This window comes from Ylistrum balloti, unplaced genomic scaffold (assembly GCF_031769215.1).
Source record: "Ylistrum balloti isolate Yb309-2 unplaced genomic scaffold, AGI_CSIRO_Ybal_v1 Utg370518, whole genome shotgun sequence".
Taxonomy (NCBI): domain Eukaryota; kingdom Metazoa; phylum Mollusca; class Bivalvia; order Pectinida; family Pectinidae; genus Ylistrum; species Ylistrum balloti.
In genome coordinates, this window is record NW_026782332.1 from 319,066 (window position 1) to 344,889 (window position 25,824).

The 25,824-nt window shown below is 37.4% G+C and overlaps 1 protein-coding gene across 1 annotated transcript in view; it reads right to left on the reverse strand.

Annotated features, from left to right (window-relative positions):
* Window positions 1-230: 230 nt before the first annotated feature.
* Window positions 231-25,824, reverse strand: part of LOC132555816 (protogenin-like) — a 53,487-nt gene continuing 27,893 nt past the window's right edge. The window contains exons 3-21 of the mRNA XM_060220177.1: window positions 19,338-19,482; window positions 18,402-18,568; window positions 17,835-17,963; window positions 16,991-17,140; window positions 16,532-16,680; window positions 15,860-16,037; window positions 15,299-15,427; window positions 14,630-14,791; window positions 12,548-12,742; window positions 12,074-12,187; window positions 11,380-11,589; window positions 10,839-11,091; window positions 10,454-10,581; window positions 9,814-9,969; window positions 6,164-6,301; window positions 5,672-5,783; window positions 2,797-2,971; window positions 1,478-1,624; window positions 231-1,181 (exon numbers count right to left, since the gene is read on the reverse strand). Of these exons, the coding sequence (XP_060076160.1) occupies window positions 231-1,181; window positions 1,478-1,624; window positions 2,797-2,971; window positions 5,672-5,783; window positions 6,164-6,301; window positions 9,814-9,969; window positions 10,454-10,581; window positions 10,839-11,091; window positions 11,380-11,589; window positions 12,074-12,187; window positions 12,548-12,742; window positions 14,630-14,791; window positions 15,299-15,427; window positions 15,860-16,037; window positions 16,532-16,680; window positions 16,991-17,140; window positions 17,835-17,963; window positions 18,402-18,568; window positions 19,338-19,482 (3,788 nt within the window). The remainder of the gene's footprint in view (window positions 1,182-1,477; window positions 1,625-2,796; window positions 2,972-5,671; window positions 5,784-6,163; window positions 6,302-9,813; window positions 9,970-10,453; window positions 10,582-10,838; window positions 11,092-11,379; window positions 11,590-12,073; window positions 12,188-12,547; window positions 12,743-14,629; window positions 14,792-15,298; window positions 15,428-15,859; window positions 16,038-16,531; window positions 16,681-16,990; window positions 17,141-17,834; window positions 17,964-18,401; window positions 18,569-19,337; window positions 19,483-25,824) is intronic.

Consider the following 25,824-nt stretch of genomic DNA (forward strand, 5'->3'; position numbering starts at 1 on the left):
CTCTTGAATATTTGATCCCTCAATCAAGTATTCAACTTACTCCTGGTTTCTATCCATCTGAATATTCACAAGGTCCAGTTCTGTCACATTTCATTCTTAACAGCTCTCCGCATGAAAACAAATATTTTTTATGTTAGTCTATTAAAACCCATATTTCCATAAAGTTTGTCTGAACACTATGAAAAAAAATCACAAACATTTTTCCCTTTCTGGTATGCGGATCTTAACACTTAGACGGCAACGTCCTGAAACGCCTGCCTTGCTGCCACCGCGTTGTGGTCTCGCCTGAGTGAATCCTGAGGTATATGATGCATTGCTAGGTCCCGGGGACCAGGGTATGGGGGAGGGGGAGGCTGCTGGTACGACCCCCTGACCCCAGGGACACGTGGGCTCGAGGACATATTGCCCTGGACGCGCGACGGACGTGACTGATTGTCGTTTCCCCGTACGACGGTCACCGCTGCCGACGGTGCGAGGTTGTTAGGTTGAAATGAAGAGGTATTCTCATGGATAGGCCTCACTACAGGACTGCCTTTCCCTGAGGTAGGTGTCCCCTGAGGAGCCAAATTGGAGGGCCCCTTCTCCTTCGCTTGGGAAACTGTAATGTCCATACCCCTTGCATCTAATGAGGTAGAAGTTGCCTGGGGGCTCACTGAGGTAGAAGATTGATGCTTGTTGTCTTCCCCATTGGAGAAAGCAGAGGTTGTGGGCATTGCCCGTGGAGGTAGCTGCGCCTGAGGGGCGTGCCTTGCACTGTGGACACGCCCCCCACCATCTGAGTGGTCATCAGAACCATTAGCTGCCCACTGAACCGAGCCCGTGGGATCGGGAGGACGTACTCCCTGTTGTGTATCGACCTCCAATGGAGGTCTTGCCTGTGTGACATCATTGTCCTCCTGAGGATATGTCCCTACCAGTGGGCAGCTGCTATTGTCCCCATGACAACCACTGTCATCATCATGGCAACATGCCGTGGTCCCATCGTCAAGACAACACGCCATTGGAGGTAGTTCAGCTGATCCAGTCGAGGTGTTCTGGTCGGAGTCGGTTCCACTCATACTTTTATCTATGTCATCAAGAGATGACCTTTCAGGACTGCTTAGTTTGTAAAGATGACTCCGATCATCTGTCACAGCATTCCCGTCATTTGCTAACATTGCTGCTATTAACTCACGTGTTTCCTGTAGAAAATCCAGAAAGTAACAGACACTTCATACTCATACTTCGTTCATGTGTAAAAAAAATTTACTTTTTAGTAAAACTTAAATAAAATGTGATGTTGTTGAAAAAGGAATTTGGAATGAGAAGTTTTTCTTCAAATGTTTTCAATCTTGAGAAAATAGTCTTTTGTAACTGCGTGACAACATTTTCAGTTTAGTTTTGAAATTCTGTATCAATTTTTTGTCAGAACAGGAACAAAATTTGAACATATGCTGATCAGGGATTCATTTTGATTGGTTGATATAAATGTACATACCTCCTGCTGATTTGCATTCTGGTAACCAATGACTGTAGTCACATGACCATTATGAAGATGACCGTTCCGTAATCCGTTGGAGAATGGCACATACCCGTTCACCCTTGTACCGTTGGGCGTTACAATGATGTTCCCACTACCACATCCCTGAAAACAATCAAAAGTCTGTAACTATTGGATACAGAGAATCGAAAACTTGTTTCTGAGAATCCAAAGTGAAATGTTAACAGTATGGTGCTATGTGTATGTCTATAAATAAAAACGTTTACAATTTTTAGGCCTACTTCCCTTGGATTATTAACAAGTAAGTCCATCTTACAGTTTTTCAATAGAGTTGTCTCCCTTCCTCTATTTGGACATACTACGAACAAACAACTCAGTAACTAAAAACCAATTATTATGGATAATCAAACTAAGTATTTGAAATAGTCCTCACCTGCGAAAAACAAACCAGATTTGTAGAACATTTAATATGTAAATATATATTTTCCCCAGCAGCCATCAAGTTGGAATTCATGTCCTAATAGATTTATATACATCATTTTTTAAATTTTATTTTCAATAGTAAAATATTTTGACACTATGCATAAAATTTGAATTTATGGACATTTTCATGAAAATCATGGAATTAAAGGATTTTTTTAATCTTTGAAAATAACACCTCAAAGCTTATTGTTGTTGGGTGTATTAGTTACTGGAATAGTCCTAAACACTATGTCAAAACTTACTATCTTGAGACAAAGTATTAATGTTAATACAGCTTAAAATCTAAAATATATGGAACTAGATATATCCCCTGCAGTATTCAGTATTTAACTACCCAAAATTCAGTAAAATACCCAGAATTCAGTGCAAATTACCCATAATTCAGTTCAAAACTACCAAGAATTCAGTGTAAACCATTAATTCAGTGTAAAATTATTAAAAAGAATTCAATGTAAAATTACCAAGAAGAATTCAATGTTAAATTACTAAAAATAATTCAGTGCAAAATAACGAAGAATTCAGTCTAGAAATACCTAGAATTCAGTCTAGAAATACCTGGAATTCAGTCTAGAAATACCTAGAATTCAGTCTAGAAATACCTAGAATTCAATGAAAAATTACCCAGATTTCAGTATTAAATGATAAGAATAAAAAAAAAATTGGTCCTTAGTAAAGTCTGATAAAGAAAATCCTAGTAATATTTTATTTTATCCTCAAAAACAAAGACCATAAACATAAAAATCTTTCCTGTATGTTAACTACAATAATTCAAACTGGTAAACTACACAGAACTAAAGTTCCAGTTTCCTGTGACTAAAATATCTCAGGCTAACCTTTGAATCTAGCAGGTGATTTTCGTAGTGTCCATCAAGCATCGGCGTATAAGGGTCCATTTCCCTATCAGACATTGGAACAGCATGTCCATTGCCCAGACCTGGAATGTGACCGTTTCTGTGGGAGCGAACTGCCTGTACATGTGGATGTCCTGGGGGTGGATTATTGAAACACCTGAAAAATAATTTGAAATGTTTATCAAAGGATAACCCCAAGTTTGCATTCAAGTCAACTCAAATCAGATATTGTTCAAAATTATCAACATCGCAGTTTTTGGTTAAAGTATCGCTTCATAAATGAAAGGATGCCAACACTGTCTTCTGCTGATGTGAGTTGACAGATTCCTATCTGTGACGATAAAACCATATCCACTAATACAGTCCACAAATTTCTGATCAATAGAACTGCAAACCAATGAATCAACAGAAGGCCAAAAACACACTTTCACGTGAGATTCACTTCTGCAAATTTTGCAATCAAATACATGAAAGATGACTGGACAAGAAAATCTTCACTAAGAATAATCACCACAAACTTGTGTCACAGTAACCAGGAAACAAAACTAATTGATCTTAAAAAACAACCTAAAATCTCATCTAATACTTTAAGATTTTTGTGTCCAGAGGACAAATGAAATACAGATGATGTAGACAGATGTAACAGAACAGAATGATGTTGATGTAGATTTGCGATTACGAAACAGAATGATGATGATGTGGACGTATGTGCTACAGAACAGAATGATGTAGACTGACGTGTCACAGAACAGAATGATGAAGACTGATGTGTCACAGAACAGAATGTTGTATACTGACGTGTTACGAAACAGAATGATGTAGACTCAGGCCTCAAATTTAAGGCTTTTTACTGGCTATTTCCAAGTAGAAATCCAAGAATTGCGAGTAGAAAAAATAATGACTTGCTTTTTCAAGCAAGTGGATTCATCAGATGCAAACTGTGAGTGCCTGTCTATTCCCAACATTTCACAGAATTAAATTGCTTTGACTTTTAAAGTGTAAATATTGGGACAAAGCAATTCTTCTTTAATGTTGATATATATTGGAAGAAGCAAGGTAATGCATTATGAATCACAAAACAAAAAACATTACTTGAACTTGGAGATTCACGATAATAGCGAGTAAAAAGTCATTTTAGCAAGTACAAATTTAAGGCACTTGCTGTTTTCAGCAAGTGACAAAAAATGTTAAATTTGAGGCCTGAGACTGACGTGTCACAAAACAGAATGATGTAGACCGACATGTCACAGAACAGAATGTTGTAGACTGACGTATCAAAGAACAGAATGATGAAGATTGACGTGTCACAGAACAGAATGTTGTAGACTGACGTGTTACAAAACAGAATGATGTAGACCGACGTGTAACAGAATGGTGTAGAACGACGTGTTACAGAACAGAATGATGGAGACTGACATGTCACAGAACAGAATGATGTAGACCGACATGTCACAGAACAGAATGATGGAGACTGACACGTCACAGAACAGAATGATGTAGACCGACATGTCACAAAACAGAATGATGTAGACTGACGTGTTACAGAACAGAATAATGAAGACTGACGTGTCACAGAACAGAATGATGCAGACTGACGTGTTACAAAACAGAATGATGAAGACTGACGAGCCACAGAACATAATGTTGTAGACGGACGTGTTACAAAACAGAATGATGCAGACTGACGTGTTACAGAACAGAATGATGTAGACAGACATGTCACAGAACAGAATGATGGAGACTGACATGTCACAGAACAGAATGATGTAGACCGACATGTCACAGAACAGAATGATGTAGACTGACGTGTTACAGAACAGAATGATGTAGACAGACATGTCATGGAACAGAATGATGCAGACCGACGTGTTACAAAACAGAATGATGTAGACCGACCTGTTACAGAACAGAATGTTGTAGACTGACGTATTACAAAACAGAATGATGAAGACTGACGTGTCACAGAACAGAATGATGAAGACTGACGTGTCACAGAACAGAATGATGCAGACTGACGTGTTACAAAACAGAATGATGAAGACTGACGTGTCACAGAACAGAATGATGCAGACTGACGTGTTACAAAACAGAATGATGAAGACTGACATGTCACAGAACAGAATGTTGTAGATTGACGTGTTACAGAACAGAATGATGCAGACTGACATGTTACAGAACAGAATGATGTAGACCGACATGTCACAGAACAGAATGATGTAGACCAACGTGTAACAGAATGATGGAGACTGATATGTTACAGAACAGAATGATGTAGACAGACATGTCATGGAACTGAATGATGTAGACTGACATGCCACAGAACAGAATGATGTAGACTGACGTGTTACAGAACAGAATGATGCAGACTGACGTGTTACAGAACAGAATGATGTAGACTGACGTGTCACAGAACAGAATGATGCAGACCGACGTGTTACAAAACAGAATGATGGAGACTGAAGTGTCACAGAACAGAATGATGTAGACTGATGTGTCACAGAACAGAATGTTGTAGACTGACGTGTTACAAAACAGAATGATGCAGACTGACGTGTTACAAAACAGAATGATGGAGACTGAAGTGTCACAGAACAGAATGATGTAGACTGATGTGTCACAGAACAGAATGTTGTAGACTGACGTGTTACAAAACAGAATGATGGAGACTGACGTGTTACAGAACAGAATGATGCAGACTGACGTGTTACAAAACAGAATGATGGAGACTGAAGTGTCACAGAACAGAATGATGTAGACTGATGTGTCACAGAACAGAATGTTGTAGACTGACGTGTTACAAAACAGAATGATGGAGACTGACGTGTTACAGAACAGAATGATGATAATGTAGACTTACTTGTTACGGAGAAGAACGATGAGGATACAAATGATGATGCACACAACACCGATCGTGATCCCAAGAATGATGCCGAGCTGTTGAGGATGAGATGTGTTTGCGTTGGGCTTGGCTGAAATATTAAAATATACATGTATACAGAAACTAGAGCCAAAATCACAATATACACAGCAGATGTTCAATATGTGTATACAGTGAAATGAAAATGTCGTTCATGTGACACAAAGACCAGCTGAGAGTTTCACTCAACACTTCTGTATGCTTAGATGTAACACATCAGGATCAATTTTTTTAGCTCATCAAAATATCTTTCCTCATAAGAAATACCCCTAATATATCATATTATGAAAATTTCTGTTCTTGAACAGGTTAATGTTCAAACAAAAGTTTAGAGAAAAATTCTTATCCACAAGTAAGAAAAATTTCTAGTATGAAAGTGGGCTTAAAATTTGTAAAAATTATTAACTGGACATTTAGAGTGATCTCCCTTACCTGTGATCTGTTCCCTTGTGCCATGGATATGAATGCTGTTCTTTGACCTAGGACCTTGTCCAGCACTTGTACAAGCAGTCACTTCGACTAAGTTGAGTCCAGGCTTCAGATTGTCAATAAGAACCATTGTACGAGAACCTAGGTAAACAAGAAAATAGAAGATTCATTTCCTGGAGGAATGCTGTACTTTTGTTTACTTATTTATCTTTTATTTATTCATCTTTATTACTCTATTTATCTACTGATTTTGATAGATTTATCTATTTATGTATCATCCCCTATTATAATAATTCAATATATCACATAAAGTACATGTAACAGGAAACACGTATTGATTCTTTATGGAGAATCCAACCAATATCCAGCGTAATAGAGAATTTCTCCAGCACAAAGTCAAAAAGCCACCATATCTTTGTTTATTAAAACATGTCACACATACAAAACAATCCATTTTGATCAGAAAAAAGAACTGGAGTTGTTTCCCCTTACCTATGACAACAATTTTAGGATAGATACTTATTATATACTGAATAAAAACAGAAATTGTGGGTTGTCTTTATTTTCAGCAGACGGCCTGCGAAAGAATATTTCGTACAATAGTATCACCTATAATACCAGTAACACTGCTTACACAAACTATCACCTATAATACCAGTAACACTGCTTACACAAAGTATCACCTAAAATACCAGTAACACAGCTTACACAAAGTATAACACATGCTTACACAAAGTATCACCTATAATACCAGTAACACTGCTTACACAAAGTATCACCTATAATACCAGTAACACAGCTTACACAAAGTATCACCTATAATACCAGTAACACAGCTTACACAAAGTATCACCTATAATACCAGTAACACTGCTTACACAAAGTATCAACCAGTAACACTGCTTACACAAAGTATCACCTATAATACCAGTAACACAGCTTACACAAAGTATCACCTATAATACCAGTAACACTGCTTACACAAAGTATCAACCAGTAACACTGCTTACACAAAGTATCACCTATAATACCAGTAACACTGCTTACACAAAGTATCAACCAGTAACACAGCTTACACAAAATATCACCTATAATACCAGTAACACTGCTTACACAAAGTATCACCTATAATACCAGTAACACTGCTTACACAAAGTATCAACCAGTAACACAGCTTACACAAAGTATCACCTATAATACCAGTAACACTGCTTACACAAAGTATCACCTATAATACCAGTAACACTGCTTACACAAAGTATCACCTATAATACCAGTAACACTGCTTACACAAAGTATCACCTATAATACCAGTAACACTGCTTACACAAAGTATCACCTATAATACCAGTAACACAGCTTACACAAAGTATCACCTATAATACCAGTAACACGGCTTACACAAAGTATCACCTATAATACCAGTAACACTGCTTACACAAAGTATCACCTATAAACCAGTAACACTGCTTACACAAAGTATCACCTATAATACAGTAACACTGCTTACACAAAGTATCACCAGTAACACTGCTTACACAAATCACCTATAATACCAGTAACACTGCTTACACAAAGTCAACCAGTAACACTGCTTACACAAAGTATCACCTATAATACCAGTAACACTGCTTACACAAAGTATCACCTATAATACCAGTAACACTGCTTACACAAAGTACACCTATAATACCAGTAACACTGCTTACACAAAGTATCAACCAGTAACACTGCTTACACAAAGTATCACCTATAATACCAGTAACACTGCTTACACAAAGTATCACCTATAATACCAGTAACACTGCTTACACAAAGTATCTATAATACCAGTAACACTGCTTACACAAAGTATCACCTATAATACCAGTAACACGGCTTACACAAAGTATCACCTATAATACCAGTAACACTGCTTACACAAAGTATCACCTATAATACCAGTAACACTGCTTACACAAAGTACACCTAATACCAGTAACATAATACCAGTAACACTGCTTACACAAAGTATCACCTATAATACCAGTAACACTGCTTACACAAAGTATCACCTATAATACCAGTAACACTGCTTACACAAAGTATCACCTATAATACCAGTAACACTGCTTACACAAAGTATCAACCAGTAACACTGCTTACACAAAGTATCACCTATAATACCAGTAACACTGCTTACACAAAGTACACCTATAATACCAGTAACACTGCTTACACAAAGTATCACCTATAATACCAGTAACACTGCTTACACAAAGTACACCTATAATACCAGTAACACTGCTTACACAAAGTATCACCTATAATACCAGTAACACGGCTTACACAAAGTATCACCTATAATACCAGTAACACTGCCAGTAACACTGCTTACACAAAGTATCACCTATAATACCAGTAACACTGCTTACACAAAGTATCACCTATAATACCAGTAACACTGCTTTACACACAGTAACACTGCTTACACAAAGTATCACCTATAATACCAGTAACACTGCTTACACAAAGTATCACCTATAATACACAAAGTATCACCTATAAACCAGTAACACTGCTTACACAAAGTATCACCAAAGTAACCAGTAACACTGCTTACACAAAGTATCACCTATAATACCAGTAACACTGCTTACACAAAGTATCAACCAGTAACACTGCTTACACAAAGTATCACCTATAATACCAGTAACACTGCTTACACAAAGTATCAACCAGTAACACTGCTTACACAAAGTATCACCTATAATACCAGTAACACTGCTTACACAAAGTATCACCTATAATACCAGTAACACTGCTTACACAAAGTATCACCTATAATACCAGTAACACTGCTTACACAAAGTATCACCTATAATACCAGTAACACTGCTTACACAAAGTATCACCTATAATACCAGTAACACTGCTTACACAAAGTATCACCTATAATACCAGTAACACAGCTTACACAAAGTCACCTATAATACCAGTAACACTGCTTACACAAAGTATCACCTATAACACTGCTTACACAAAGTATACCAGTAACACTGCTTACACAAAGTACACCTATAATACCAGTAACACTGCTTACACAAAGTATCACCTATAATACCAGTAACACAGCTTACACAAAGTATCACCTATAATACCAGTAACACAGCTTACACAAAGTATCACCTATAATACCAGTAACACTGCTTACACAAAGTATCAACCAGTAACACTGCTTACACAAAGTATCACCTATAATACCAGTAACACTGCTTACACAAAGTATCACCTATAATACCAGTAACACAGCTTACACAAAGTATCACCTATAATACCAGTAACACTGCTTACACAAAGTATCACCTATAATACCAGTAACACAGCTTACACAAAGTATCACCTATAATACCAGTAACACTGCTTACACAAAGTATCACCTATAATACCAGTAACACAGCTTACACAAAGTATCACCTATAATACCAGTAACACAGCTTACACAAAGTATCACCTATAATACCAGTAACACAGCTTACACAAAGTATCACCGTATTTACAAATATGTTTGAAGAGAGAACTTGGCAGAGTAAAGAATTCACAAAATTTGATATACAGTATCTGAAAGCAACAGATTATCCTTTACAATAAATACTCAGTAAAACATCACTTACCATTGACCTTGACAGATTTCCATTTCTCTTCCGACTGATGGCCGTAACGGATTATATAGGTGGTGATATTTCCGTTTGGAAAGGCAGGAGCATCCCAGCGGACGAGAGCTGATTTCTGTTCAATGGTGACCTTGATGTTTCTTGGTACAGATGGTACTGTGATCAAACAAAAACACAGGTATCTAGGATCAATGTGTTTATCTGGCAGTAAGCAGTGGGTTTTACTCATTACCTCTCTTTCAAAATCAGACAGTGAAAGTATTGAAGGTCCTCCCCCCCCCCCTTCCCTGGGCCCTAAGAATATGTTATGCCAAACATTTATCAGTGTGAACTGTTTGACCCCAACTCCTGTCCCCAGCGTGTATTTGAGGACCTCTTTTTTTTTGCCTTTGGAAAAAGGATAATGGTATGATTCCCGGAGAGCTCATTCAAGGGAGATAAATGGAGTTCATGACTCCTATTCACAACCATTCACAGGTTTAAAGTATTAGAAAGAGTCCTGTGACCAGGTTTCCCAATTGCAGCAGTTTATCAACTTGATGAAATGGATTATTGGACAATGCATTTCCTAGAGAAATCATCCAAGGGAGGTAAGTGTATAAATGTTGACTCTGCTTGGAAAGAGCTGTACAATACGTACCATCTTCCTGTGTTCTCTCTAGGATGGATCTGCTGAATTTGCTCTCCCTGGATCCAGCAACTGCCTGAACCTCAATGTAGTAATAGGTATATGGCATCAAATCCACAATGTCTGCTCGTGTCCTGTCACTGCAAACAGTACAAATGTAAACATCATTATCTAAAGATCCACGGTGTCTTCTCGTGCCACTACATACAGTACAAATGTAAACATCATTATCTAAAGATCCACGGTGTCTTCTCGTGCCACTACATACAGTACAAATGTAAACATCATTATCCAAAGATCCACGGTGTCTTCTCGTGCCACTACATACAGTACAAATGTAAACATCATTATCTAAAGATCTAAAATGTATCAAAGTGATCTTTTAACTTATACATACGTAATGATAATAGATTCGTGGATTGGGCTTCCACGTTCTGGGCGGTACCGGACACGATACGACATGACATCAGTGTAAAATTCTGGTTGAGACCATTCCACCCTGATGATACGGGAGGCGAGAAATGTTGCATGAAGGTTAATGGGTACAGGAGGAGGAGGATTCTCCGAGGTGAGGAACTCTTCAATTACAGCTCCCGATTCCCCGAACTGGTTTGAAGCCGTCAATGACACTTGATAAAACGTCTCATTCACTGTAACAGTAAAGTTGTTTTTTTTCATTTCACCGGAGTACATGTCACGAATACTGATACAAAAATGGTTTTATTCGTTAAAATGAGACATTTCATCTTGAAGCAATTACAAAATATAATTAAAACATGAGAAAAGAATTGTATATCATTAAAATAGCTGTATTATATAATTTGTGTACAGATCAGTAGAGTATCATGGGGAAATTCCTTTTAATATCATGAAAAGAAGAATGATAATAACAGGAAATCATATTTCCTTGAAACATCAGTAACATATTTAGAACATACAAAGGTCAGTGAGGATCAGATTCTGTTTAGTCGGCTGCACTTCGTACTGATGCTGTGACTGATCAGAGTCTTTCAGACGCTTGAGTATGACTTTATACATCGTGACTGGAACTCGTGGTACATCCTGGTGCCAAGTGATGTTTACAGAAGAGGCATTGAGTGAAATCACAGTCAGAGTGGGAGGATCAGGGACAGAATCGTTCTGGCGGGCTGAAAAATATCATCACAGTTATGTTGTATTAAAACCAACAAAGAATGCCTTGGTTTCTGACCAGATCATCTTCATAATGGACAAAGGTCAACTTAGTTATGGACAAAGCTTTCCATGGTAACAGATAAAGATCACCTTGGTAACAGACAAAGTTCACCTTATTACAGATGGTCTCCTAAGGTGAAAAAAATCTCTTTGGTTACTATGGGTATTATTGTTTCTTTTCTTGACAATAAATAAATTAATCACCATGGTTACCCTTCTTAACCCTAACTTGTTCTCTGTCAGAAGAAAAATATATCTCCGTCTATTTATGCCATGAATTTAAATTTATTCACATTTCAGAATGACAAATGGCAAATTAAGAATCACAATTTTCTATAAATGACATTATTTTTTAGGATATCTTTTTTCTATGTACAAAATAACTACAAATGTTTTTGTTTTGTCAACAAAAAATAAATAAAAACAAGTTATACTTACAGCGGGGCTGTGTCTTGTCGTGTACCCAAGGCCAGCGATCCTCTTTTAAGTCCGGGTACCCTATCTTGGTCCGTGCCAACACCCTGACACGATACTTTGTATTGGGTTCCAAACCTAGAAACACAACATACATTATCACTACAGTAAAAATGGATCAATATTTGTACATGTCTTTATCCTTTGCCTGGAATATTGCTGTTTGAAAAATTTGTTCAGAGCAAGAAACATTTCATGGTAAGATACCTTATCAAAATGCCAAAAATTGTATTAATGTCATAACTTGTCAGGCTTTCTACAATAAAAAGAAAATACAATTTCAAAAAATTAAAATTTGATAAATGGAGGAACAAAAATTAAATTTTTTAAAATTTTGATAAAAGTCTGAGAATATTTTTCATTTAATAGTCTCTTTGGAGCTGAAATGACCCGTAAGATAGCTCCGTTAACCTTGTATGATCTACTGAACTTTTGTACCTTTGATGACAAAAGAGCGACTTCCTCCATTATTATCTTCGTCCGTCTTTATGGCAGTCTCCCCTTCCTTCTGATAAAACACCTTGTAGCCAACAATGACCCCATTTCTCTGTTTCCGTGGTAACTCGTCCCATTCCAGTGCGATACTGGTGGCTGTTGTCTTGGTGATACGAATCATCGGTGCAGCTGAAGGCTCTGTAACAGAAACACTGAATGTATACTATACTGAACAAAATAAGTTAAGGATCATAAACTTGAAACAGTGCAGTTTTACATACAAATAATAATATGATTATATTTTAAATTTTAATGACAGAACATTCATTTTAGTCTTTAATTACACAAAACTTCATTTGTGGTAATTGCTACCAAGAGCAGATAACCCTGAGTAACAGCACCCTTGAAATCAAAGTGTAAGAGGAAGTAGAGCAAGTTAATCATGTAGACAAGGAAAACTCATCAAACTGCAATTGGCAGTTTGATAGGCAGTATGACCTCCGTTGACATCAATAACTGCCCTGCAACGTCTGCACATGCTCCTTATTAGTCGTCGGTGGCTGATCTGTGGGATGCGCTGCCAATCCTCTTGCAGAGCAATCATAAGCTGTTGGCGGTTCTGTGGCGGATTAGGTCGAGCTGAAACCCGGCGTTGCAAGGTGTCCCAAGCATGCTCGATAGGGTTCAGATCAGGGGAACGACTTGGCCACTCCATGCGAACGATTGCTTCACGTTGAAGATAGTCGTTGACCACACGAGCACGGTGAGGACGAGCATTATCATCCATCAGAATAAAATCATGGCCAACAACTCCTGCAATGGGCCTTACTATAGGGTGTAGAATCTCATCCCTGTATCGAACAGCTGTTAAAGATCCATTGTCTATGATGTAGAGGTATGTATGGAAGTCAACACTGATCCCTGCCCAAACCATCACTGACCCACCACCAAAGCGAGCATGCTGGACAACACAGCAGTATGCATAGCGCTCTCCTTGGGTTCTCCATACCCTCCTCCTACCGTCATGGAAGTCAACACAAAACCTAGACTCATCTGTGAACATAACATTTCTCCAATGACGTAATTGCCAATTCAAATGATGAGTGGCCCATTGATGTCTGGATTGTCGATGACCTCTGGATAAAATTGGTCGGACTGCTGGTCTTCTAGCTCGTAAATTAGAGGCATGGAGTCTGTTTCTGATTGTCTGGGATGAAATCCTTAGATTTGTAGCACGCTGAAACTGAAGATTCAAGACAGGAGCACTCAAAAACCGCTGACGTCGTGCCGTGATGCAAATGAATCTGTCCTGTCGGGCTGTCGTACAGCGTGGTCGTCCAGATCTGGGGCGTTGACTGACGTTATTTGTCTGTTGATAGCGATTCCATAGCCTACTAATCACGCTCTGAGAAACATGAAGCTGTGCCGCCGCATTTCGTTGAGTTTGACCAGCTTGAAGGAGCCCTATAGCTCGCGCGGCTTCCATATCATTTAAATGTCTTCGCATGATTAGTTTTTCAAGTTTTCGTTACAAATTGATTAAATGTTTCCAAATTCAACTTTTTTTAGCTTAGAAGTAACAGAATCAAAACCTGCAAGATTCCTCTGTAGTAATAGACCAGTCAGTTTTTCACACCACCATAGTTAACTAGAGCGGAACGGCAAGACCTTCAGATGCACGTGCTTTCACCTTTGACATGACTTTAGGTACATATTGGAGAAACTACGAGTGCAATTACCGGCAATACATTATTTGAATTTTTAAAGATATTATGGTCACAATTTATGATCCTTAACTTATTTTGTCCAGTATATTTCCAGGTGAAGAGCCGACAGTTCCAAACTTCAGAAAGCAAATAATAAGATTCTTTTTTTGACAATGAGCCCACCGATACATATTGTTGTTGAGAAAAATGTCTTTCAATCACCCAAAATGAATTTGTATCAAGATTGTATACACTGAATTTGACTGTGACAGGACAGAATATCATGCGATGCAAACAATACAAGGATAAACATGGGCAAGAGAGATTTCTTTTGTTTCAAATCTTCTTAATTTCCAATTAATAAAATAAGAAAACTCACCCTTCTCATATGTGGTGATGACTAGTACATCCGAAAATGAACTTGCACCATCTGTGTTGTAGGCACGCACAGACACCTTGTATGTGGTGGCTGGTGACAGGTTATCTACCCTTTCACTGTGTATGCCCTGTTCAATGACCCGCGTGTTCAGTGTATTTCCAGCTGTAACACAGTCATAAATGTTAGTCAAACATCTCCACCTAGAACTATTTATATGCGTGTATGGACATGTCCTGTAATAAGCCCATCCACATCTATTCTAATTTCAGAAGAAATACCAACACATGTTGCGTCATTGTCCTGTAATAAGCCAACCCACATCTATTCTAATTTCAGAAGGAATACCAACACATGCTGTATCATTGTCCTTGGTTTCAAAAGTTTTGGTCATTCACGATAAACATTTAAAATTACATACAGTTGGGCTAAAAATTCAAGTAAATTGCATATCATTTAGCTGTTTTGTCCTTCTAAGACACGTCAGTGATGAGAAGTGTTATCTCCCCAGATATCTGTTGATATAGTCAATGGATGCGCGAGATATAATAAGTGTTATCTCCCCTGATATCTGTTGATATAGTCAATGGATTCGTGAGATATAACATTTTAAATTTGTGGATGATGATTAAGAAAGCCTCTTACATAAGAATAAATCAAAGTAAAACTTACTGTCTTTGTTCACAATGTTGAGTGAGTAGGCCAACACTCGCCGCTGACTACTAGAATCCCAGGAAATAAAAATGGACGTCGCCGACAGAACTTGTACATGTATTCCCTGCGGAGGAAGTGGAGCTGATTCTGAAAAAAATAAAATAACATAGTTTGTATGTGGATTACGCAATGTAATGTTAACTTTGGTGCAATAATTCAACGTGTTTAGTAATTTCAATATAAATGATGTAAATTTCACCATTTGAAACAAGAACTGGCGATCAATTATGTATGTCAGATATCAGAACAGGTTGTAAAGCTTTATCATCAGGAGAAAGTTCAAACCACATCAAGCTAACAGTATTGTTTGTGTTTAGATCTATCTATATCACAATACATAACAGAGTTTGCTTACTGCATAGCTTATTTCCACAGTTCAAATTTTCGCAAATTGAACAAAAATATTTAGTAAAATAACCACTCCAGAATAAGGACCCTTGGAACTCAAAGTAGGAAGGAAAAACTTTCCTACTGGTAAGATCTCCAGCCTAGCAATCCTCATGTCATAATTTAACTTACCTATTGGTAAAATTTCCAGCCTAGCAATCCTCATGTCATAATCTAACTTACCTATTGGTAAAATTTCCAGCCTAGCAATCCTCATGTCATAATCGACACTGTTCTCTACAACACATTGGTAATACCCAGAATTCTGTGGCACTGTTCCCGTAATCACAAGGTCGTTGTTTTGTTTGATCTGAAAACCATAATTTTATGTTTCATAAATATCTATTTAAGGCTATATGCTCCCTTAAAACAATTACCTCCCTTCCAAAATATCCAATCATTCATCTTTCATGAATATTTTCGTAAGGCTACATGCCCCTTAAAAACCATTTAGAATTATTTCCCTTTTTAAAAAAATCCAATTAATCATCTTTCATAAATATTCATTTAATGTTATCTGCCAGGTTCCCCCCACTCCCCATCTCCTGAAATTTCCCTTCCAAAACATCCCATTACACTTATATAATAACCAGCTTGTTTCCTCTCGTCTCATTTCAACAGATTTTTCTTGGGATGTTACACTTTACAGGGATGTAGGACAGGAAAGGACTTCTGTATTTTTCAGGTTTTAAGCCGCAGGGCCAGTTTTACATTATTTTTTCGATTTGATCCACATATAAGCTGCACTGTAATATAAGCCGCATTCTGTTCTATGTTATCACATCTGTAGTATAAGGATCTTACTTGATGGTTGGCAGCTGGCATGATTTTCGTTCCATTTCTTAGCCACTGAACCCGAGGGCGCGGGTTGCCATCAACAACACATTCAAACCTGGTACTGTGGGCAGGAACATACTGCACACTTTGTGGTCCTCGAGTGATCACTGGTCGAGCTAAAGTACAAGTTGACTTTCACTTTAATATATCATTACTAATTTGCTTCCAGTTCCAATGATAACAGAAATACAACCAAATTTAAACTGATTGCAATATGCCATTAAAGTAACTTGACATGGAGAAATTCAGAAAATTTATCAGGACAATGTAGTTTTTGTTTACCCCATTGTCAGGAAGATATTCTAAATTATTTTTCAATTTAGGAAAATTTCATCTCTAGTTCTATTTTTTTTAGCTCCTTTAACGGATAAACAGGGCAAACATAACAATCACTGAACATTACTGTACTTATAACAAACAACTTACTGTGTACGGTGAGAGTGGCTCGGGCTGAAACTTTCTTGCCTCCACTCTCTGCCTTACATATGTAAACACCGGAGTGACCCACTGTCACCTGGAGGACCTTCAGATTAGAGAAACCATATTTGACAGCTGCCACAGTCGCATCTGTACCATCTGAAAAACAAAACATTGAAATACCCATTTTCTCGTATGATATAAAAGTTTGATGTAATAGTGTCATAATATAACTATCCTAATTTTGTGTGTAAGTTATGAATTACATTTAACCTATATGGGTGTGATAGAGCAGTCATTCCTGAAACCCTGACCATATATGGAACACCGGTCTCCTTTTGTACACCATGTCAATACATCTTTTAAACTTATTTCATTTTTCAAAAGTAACTTCAATGTTGATTGGTGTTTTTCACCCGAGGCTGAGGGTTACCATCCATCAGACATTCTAGGACCACAGATTGGCCTCTCTGTACCCCCTCAACCATCACCCAGTGCCAGCATGATTTACCATCTCTCTCCCATGTGACCTCAGGCTAAGGGTAACCATCCATCAGACATTCTAGGACCACAGATTGGCCTTCCTGTACCCCCTCAACAACCACCCAGGGCCAGCATGACTTACCATCTCTCTCCCATGTGACCTCAGGCTAAGGGTTACCGTCCATCAGACATTCTAGGACCACAGATTGGCCTTCCTGTACCCCCTCAACAACCACCCAGGGCCAGCATGACTTACCATCTCTCTCCCATGTGACCTCAGGCTGAGAGTTACAGTCCACCAGACATTCTAGGACCACAGATTGGCCTTCCTGTAACCCCTAAACCACCACCAAGTGCAAGCATGACTTACCATCTCTCTCCCATGTGACCTCAGGCTGAGGAGTGCCGTCCACCAGACATTCTAGGACCACAGATTGGCCCTCCTGTACTGTTGTGTTTACCGGTCCAGATTTGATTGTTAAAGGTCGGTTGCCAGTTCCTGAGACAAGATCAGTTAGAACAAATTGAGTCAACAAAACAAGACAGTCGCCACTCTAAACATCTCATCTTTCCCAATATTGACAAGTTTACTAGAATTTGTATTTTAAGATATGGGCTGTCTGGTTTTTCTTTATTAAAGTTTCAATATTTGTCATATTTTAGTAAATAGTGATGGTGACCTTGGGATTGGCCATCTTGGGGCAGACAATTTGGGATGGGTCACCTTAGGATGGGACAGGTGCTGCGCAATTGAGGAAATTTCCTTTTCAATAACTTTTTTTGGAAAAGGAAATACCAAGACCCGAGACAATATATAACAAGGGAGATAACCCTTACACCATGCACTCCATACACAAATACTCAACCTTTATGACACACTTTAAGCGCGATAATTATCTAATTTACAGGAAAAATACAATGTAAGGGAGGTAATTACCTGGCTTGACAGTCAGAGTAGCTGGGTTACTTTTTTTCCATTTGATGCTGTCTACCTGATCGGGCAGGTCATGGAGTTTCCCTGGCGTGGCTGTACACCAATAATGACCAGCATCGTCCACACCGACATCCAAGATTTGTAGAATACCCGTAGAAATTATAATATGTCTGAAACATCAAACAAAGACTTCCGTTATTTACTGACAAACATTATATACACCAACTTACAAGATTGGTAGAATAACTACAGAAATGATATATCCGATATGTATAAATGGAACATCAGACGTTATCTACCGACTGAAGTAAAAAACCCAGGCTCTCGATTGGCATACAACTCAAGAAATGGTTATAGGTCTAAACATAATATTTTTATTCAGTGAAAATAAATATCTCACAAATACTGCAGATTTTGCAGTGATTGTTTGATAAGGGTTTCAAAAGAAAGCTGTCTGCTGCTCTAAGGTCACTCAAGATCATGTTATTGTCACAAAGGAGAAGTTTGAGAGGTACCTGGTCACGTTAAAATATAATGGAGCCACATGTCATCAGTTTTGTCTACAAATATAATGGTGTTGAGCCACATGAGTAATACCCAGTTTGTGACAAATCACTACAATGGTGTTATATATAAAACAAGTCCAATTTAACATGGTAATACCCAGATTTGTACAAATAAAATGGTGTTATATATAAAACAACTCCAATTTAACATTCTGAGTAATACCCAGATTTGTGGAGACAAATCACTTAGTCTAAATGGTGTTATATATAAAACAAGTCCAATTTAACATTCTGAGTAATACCCAGATTTGTGGAGACAAATCACTTAGTCTAAATGGTGTTATATATAAAACAACTCCAATTAATCATGTCAATATTGAAATATTGAAAAGACAGGTTCTCTTTCCAATTTTAGAAATTTCAAACATTGTACCTGTCGTCATTGTTAAGATGTTCGTCGTCTTTGAGCCATGTATAAAGGGGTGGGGGAGAGGCTCGTATGTTACACTGAAACCGAGCTACAGCCCCTTCCTCTACTGTCTGGTCCTCAGGCTGGCGAGAAAATTTACCGGAAATTCCTGAAAAATACGAAAAAATATTTCAACATTAAATCCAAGTTCTGACTTCTCCCCGACATGGACAAAATTTAAGTATGAAGAGTAACAAAGGGTAACAACTCCTAAATTACCAGGTACGCATTCCTCCCTGTTGAGGCCTTTCTACCTACTCAGATTAATGTTGATACCTCTTATAGTTTTTGTGTTCCAGACAAAATTATGACAGACGGACGGACGGACGGACAAAGTGGCAACTATATGCTCTTCCTTCAGGGAGCATAAAAAAGTATATCAGCCAATAAAAATGTAAACTGGTTCTGAACGAAATACTTCAGTATGTCACATAAGTATAGATAAAAACACATTAAAATAAGTTACCACCAAATGTAAGAAGTAATTTAAGGCATTTTAAGAAGCTGATTAGCAACAAACATCCGTTCAGAATCGGATCTAAAGGCAAGGGACCAGGGCTAATCGAAAGAACGTCATTTTATAAACATTACCAAATGAAAGAATGCCATTCCTTCTCTATGCTAAGATCTTCTGTTTGTCACTATCTATAAATCTGGCTATGTCTTGAAATCTTTTCCAAGCCTTGTGGGAGAATGAGACTTTCCAACCCTTGCTTTTTTTCTAGAAATCTTTCCGATATATTTATCTTGCTAAACCTTCCGTATAAACCCTTACACTATTTAAATACTGCTGGACACAGTGGCACTATCCCCTTCAGGGCTTTAGTGTCTCAAGTTTTAATTTAAAGTAATATCTTCATAACAGAATTTATGTGTATATGGCCAAAATGTTGTAATTATCAGTCAATATCATAGCACCATTACATAGATTTCTGGGGCAATAATCTGTTAAGTATAATTCACTCTCTCCAACCCTCTCTCAGTCTCTCTACTTCTATTTTTCTAAAAATATTTGTCAACAGTCCTAACACTTTGTACTGCAAATTCATAAATTTTTGTGGGGGATTTATTTTGATATCTTTATAATTGTTAATTCTGAATTCCAATATTCACAAATTGATAATTAGTTGAAGTAGATTTACAGATCTATATCTATCCATCAAATCAACTGTCCATCCCCCTCACTTCCTTTTTCATTTTTTGAAAACATAAAAATTGAACCCAAAAAAGTATGCCACTTTACTGAAGATATTTCTGAATCTCTCCTGAAAAGGAATTTAAAATTCTTTCCTTCTTTAAGTTGACCTCCATTCCCATACTGTCTGTAATACTATCTATAAGTCTACATAAAAAGCGTTAACCTGGTGACATTCTTGAAAAACAGTCACAAAATATCAGACTTCTTCAGGAAGAATGAAATGCTAAGTAAATTCTATAACTTCTCTCCTGTACAAGGCTTGTTTAAACCCCAGTAGTTACACATACAGTGAACACTGATTCAGATTTTAGAATTTCAGTTTTTACAAGCTCTGAAAATTAATCTTTTTTGTCATGTGTCTCTGCTTCAACCAAATCATCAGGAAATTTTCATGTCTGACTGAAAATTCCCACTGAAAATTTAGCCCACCAATTTTTTTCCAGTTGTCAGTTGGGATTATATATCTAGTACTAGATATTGGCCTTTTAAACTCTGAGATGACTGCACCAGCAGGCATACTAATGTATCATGTACTGATGATTATTTATCAAAAGTTTTTATCACAAAAAATATTTTAAAATGTTTCACATATAATTCAAAGTATAAAGAATAAGGAACCTTTTCTTTCTGTCTGCTGTACACCAACTGCCCACCATAAATTCTATCACAAAGTTTGGGGTGGGCTTATTAAGGGACAATGAAATAGTATTTATAGGTAAAGTTACTGCTGAAGTTTAGGTACTGTACTGCATGTTGTCTGATAATTTTGTATCTACATAACAAGTCAATGTTAAATCTTGTGTCAAGTGTGTTTAAAACATTTATTTTATAACAGTTTTGGAAGCACATTTCATATAAAAATAGGACTATTTTAAGAACACAGCGAAGTAATAGAAAAGAATGATGACAGCAAGTCAAATAAATATACATATTTTTACAAAAATGTTTGAGTGAGGTAATGAAGCATAAAGCTAGAAGCTGGACTTTGATTATAAAAATGCTGTTAACAAAGCTGTATTGAGGTCACTAATAAATTTTACATCAATTTTTAATTGAAATACCTATGTGTTTGGGTTCCAGGAGAATTGTGTGTCACAACACATGAAAACATCACACAAGTATGATTTAACTGCTGTAACAATACTTTTCAATGGACTTCTCACCAAAGAAATTATTCACCAGTATTTTTTCTATTCACTCACTTCCAAGTTTTATGAGCGAAATATTGTTGCATAGAAAAATCATTAAATTTATCTATTAACTTTTTACAGTTTAAGGGCGCAAACTTTCCTACTCAACATTCAATTTTACCGAACAATTCTAAATTTAAATTCAATTTATTTTGATGAGATTTTGCAGATGTTTTTATGACACAGTTACAAAAGTAAAAAACTTTTGATGTTAATATTTTGTTGAGTAAATGATTTTGACTTTAATCTTCTCAACAGACGATTATCGTGGACAGAAAAACAAAACTTTTTTGTACAAAAGATAAAATTAGAATGTGTTTGTTGAATATTACAGAACTACCTTGACAACTTATCTTCTTTTTTGTATTTAATAGTGTCAACGATATTTAATAGTGCCACACAATATTTAATAGTGTTAGCTGTATCACAATACATACTTACATATTTTTCCAAACTTATAAAAAACATGATATTATGTAATCGATCAGAAAAAATTATTCCGTCAACTGTACAGTCGTACCCAGAAATTACTCAAATTTTGTATTTAATCATGAATTAAAAAGCTTCACTTAATATTGTACACTCAGTCATTTTAAGCTGAACTTTTCAGCACACACCTGTATCCCGATATGTATCGTAAGCATCATATCGCAATACATATTGTATCATGAATAATCCATATCGTGCGCAATGTGTATAATGCGTAATGTGTATCGTAAATAATGCATATTGTGAGTAATGTGTATCGTGTATAATGCATATCGTGAATAATGCGTATCGTTGCAGTCCTAATGTTTAAGATTTCCTAATCGTTCTCCATAATCTTCTGATTATTAACATGGTGTATAAGAATTGGCTCCATTTTCATAGATAATACATATTTACCATTGATGATAAATGGGTTTTATCCAACTGCAAAATTTTAGCTTTTCAGTCCTTTTTGTAAATTCAACCTGTCTATTGGGGCCACCCAAGGGGCAGAGAAAACTGACCTTAATACACAGGTAGCCATTTTCAATCAACAGAGATTAAGGGTAAAACCATTATATATGCCCCCACCTCACCCTTCATGCCCCCACCCCACTCTCTATGCCCTCACCTCACCCTCCATGCCTCCCCACCCCACTCTCCATGCCCCCGCCCCACTCTTTGCCCCCACCTCACCCTCCATGCCTCCCACCCCACCCTCCATGCCTCCCACCCCACCCTCAATGCCCCCACCTCACCCTTCATGCCCCCAGAAATTAAATTGCTGGGGAATGAAGTTATTGCCCTACCTGTATATAAAACCAGTGATCACTGACAGGTGAACGTACACTCTAAGCCAATCATTGGTAGATGTCCAGATGGTGGATTGATACACTGATAACACTACAGATCAATATAATTATCTTGTTTCACTTCCTTATTCTCTCTCTCTCTTGACATATACTGGAAGTGTGAGCAAGTTACAAGTCTAATTTCCACATATTATTGTATTACAAGGCCATATTTTGTTATAATGCCTTGGGGGTGGTTGGGTGGTAGGGTGGTAGAGTGGCAAGGTGGAAGGGTGGTCTGGTGGTAAGGTGGTAGGGTGGTAGAGTGGTCTGGTGGAAGGGTGGCAAGGTGGTCTGGTAGTAGGGTGGTATGGTGGTATGGTGGTGAGGTGGCAGGGTGGTCTGGTGGTAAGGTGGTCTGGTGGTAGGGTGGCAGAGGTCATCTCGATGACCAAATCCAAGCATCTATAGATCAAACCAGCATTCCTGAGCCACATGTTTATTGCTGTGGCCTCAGATAGACCAAACCAGCATTCCACAGCCACAAGTTTATTGTTGTGGCCTCAGATAGACCAAACCAGCATTCCTGAGCCACATGTTTATTGTTGTGGCCTCAGATAGACCAAACCAGCATTCCTGAGCCACAAGTTTATTGTTGTGGCCTCAAATAGACCAAACCAGCATTACTGAGCCACATGTTTATTGTTGTGGCCTCAGATAGACCAAACCAGCATTCCTGAGCCACACCTCAGATAGACCAAACCAGCATTCCAGAGCCACAAGTTTATTGTTGTGGCCTCAGATAGACCAAACCAGCATTCCACAGTCACAAGTTTATTTATTGTTGTGGCCTCAGATAGACCAAACCAGCATTCCTGAGCCACAAGGTTATTGTTGTGACCTCAGATAGACCAAACCAGCATTCCAGAGCCACATGTTTTATGTTGTGGCCTCAGATAGACCGAACCAGCATTCCACAGCCATAAGTTTATTGTTGTTGCCTCAGATAGACCAAACCAGCATTCCAGAGCCAAATGTTTAATGTTGTGGCCTCAGATAGACCGAACCAGCATTCCACAGCCATAAGTTTATTGTTGTGGCCTCAGATAGACCAAACCAGCATTCCTGAGCCACAAGTTTATTGTTGTGGCCTCAAATAGACCAAACCAGCATTACTGAGCCACATGTTTATTGTTGTGGCCTCAGATAGACCAAACCAGCATTCCTGAGCCACACCTCAGATAGACCAAACCAGCATTCCATAGCCACATGTTTATTGTTGTGGCCTCAGATAGACCAAACCAGCATTCCTGAGCCACCTGTTTATTGGTCAAGCCTAAATACAACAGACACACATTTGTATGGGAAACACTTTTAATGGCATGGCCTAAATTAAACATAAAATGAGTGCAAAGGAACCAACATTTGCTGGTACTACCTCATTCAGACTGAACCTGTATTCAGAAGCCACATAAATATATTGGTCTGGCCTAGATAAAACCAACTAAACTGGTATACAGGAACCACACATTCACTGGTATGGCCTAAATACAACAGAAGGAGGATGATTATTGATTGGGCTGTTTACACACAGGCAATAGAATTTCACCTAGTTCCAATTTTGGGTCGCTCTGACCCGGATGGAATTACAGATATTGATGTTCAAAAAACATGCTTGCCCTCATTTGACAGTTTTAGCAAATACCGATTCCTAAGCGACAAATTGGAAATGCCTGCAAATCATGTGATGCCTTGTGTCCGTCGATTGCCTCCAAAACATAGGCGTAAATCTTGTGCTAAGGAACAAATCATGAAGTGAACTGGTTCTTTATTATTCCGATAAATATCCTTTTTCTGATGAATATTGTTTTTTCTGATATATTGTTTTCTGATAAACATCTTTTTTCTGATAAATATTCTTTTCCTGATAAATAAGTTTTTTCCATATCATTTTTTTTCTTCATTTCTGACTGAGGTAGACTGAAGAGATATTTCTTTTTCTTAATCTTTTTAACTCACAGTATTTTTTCGATACTATGTGAAATTTTTCTTCTGTCATTAATTACATGAAACAACATGATTGACCCACATCTTTATCACAGCTTTCCCTGATCGGGGCAAGTGCAGCACTTCCATCATAAATCATACATACATCCCAAATATGATATTTTTTCTCCATTTCCTCGGTAGATGTCATCTCCTATCATTTTTGTGAGATCTTTACATCCAGCCACTACTTCAACTCACATTTTTCTGTTACCCAATCAACTAGACCACCTGACAATAACACTAGTACAATGACTTGCATTCATTTTTAATCCCAATAAATCCCTCAAATTTTGTTCCAAATTCTGTAATCCTACAAAATCCTTAAGAAAGTTACTGGAATGTTATTCATTTCAACATGATTGACAGATAAGGTAGGTTGTTTTTTCATTTAATTATAATTCTTATTAAATTTTTTTTTTTGTTTTTGCCCTTTTTTTGCCGGCCATGTTTAGTGACAAGATACACAACTCTCATGTTGTAGCAGATGACCAAGAGAGATCTAGGTAGTGTTAAACGACAGCATAGCTGTTCAAATCTTATAAAATTAATTCAGAAATAACTGCTTTATTATTTGTAAATGATAACTTAGATTATTTTTCTGATTTTTTCTTTTATCATTCAAAATTTTGTTTCTGTTATGTTGACTTAAATTGAGAATTTATATTACATATTTCTTTTTCAATAAAAACATTGTTTACGTTTTGAAGTATTTCTGTTTTTTATTTGAATTTTGTTTTGATAGTTTATCTTAAAGT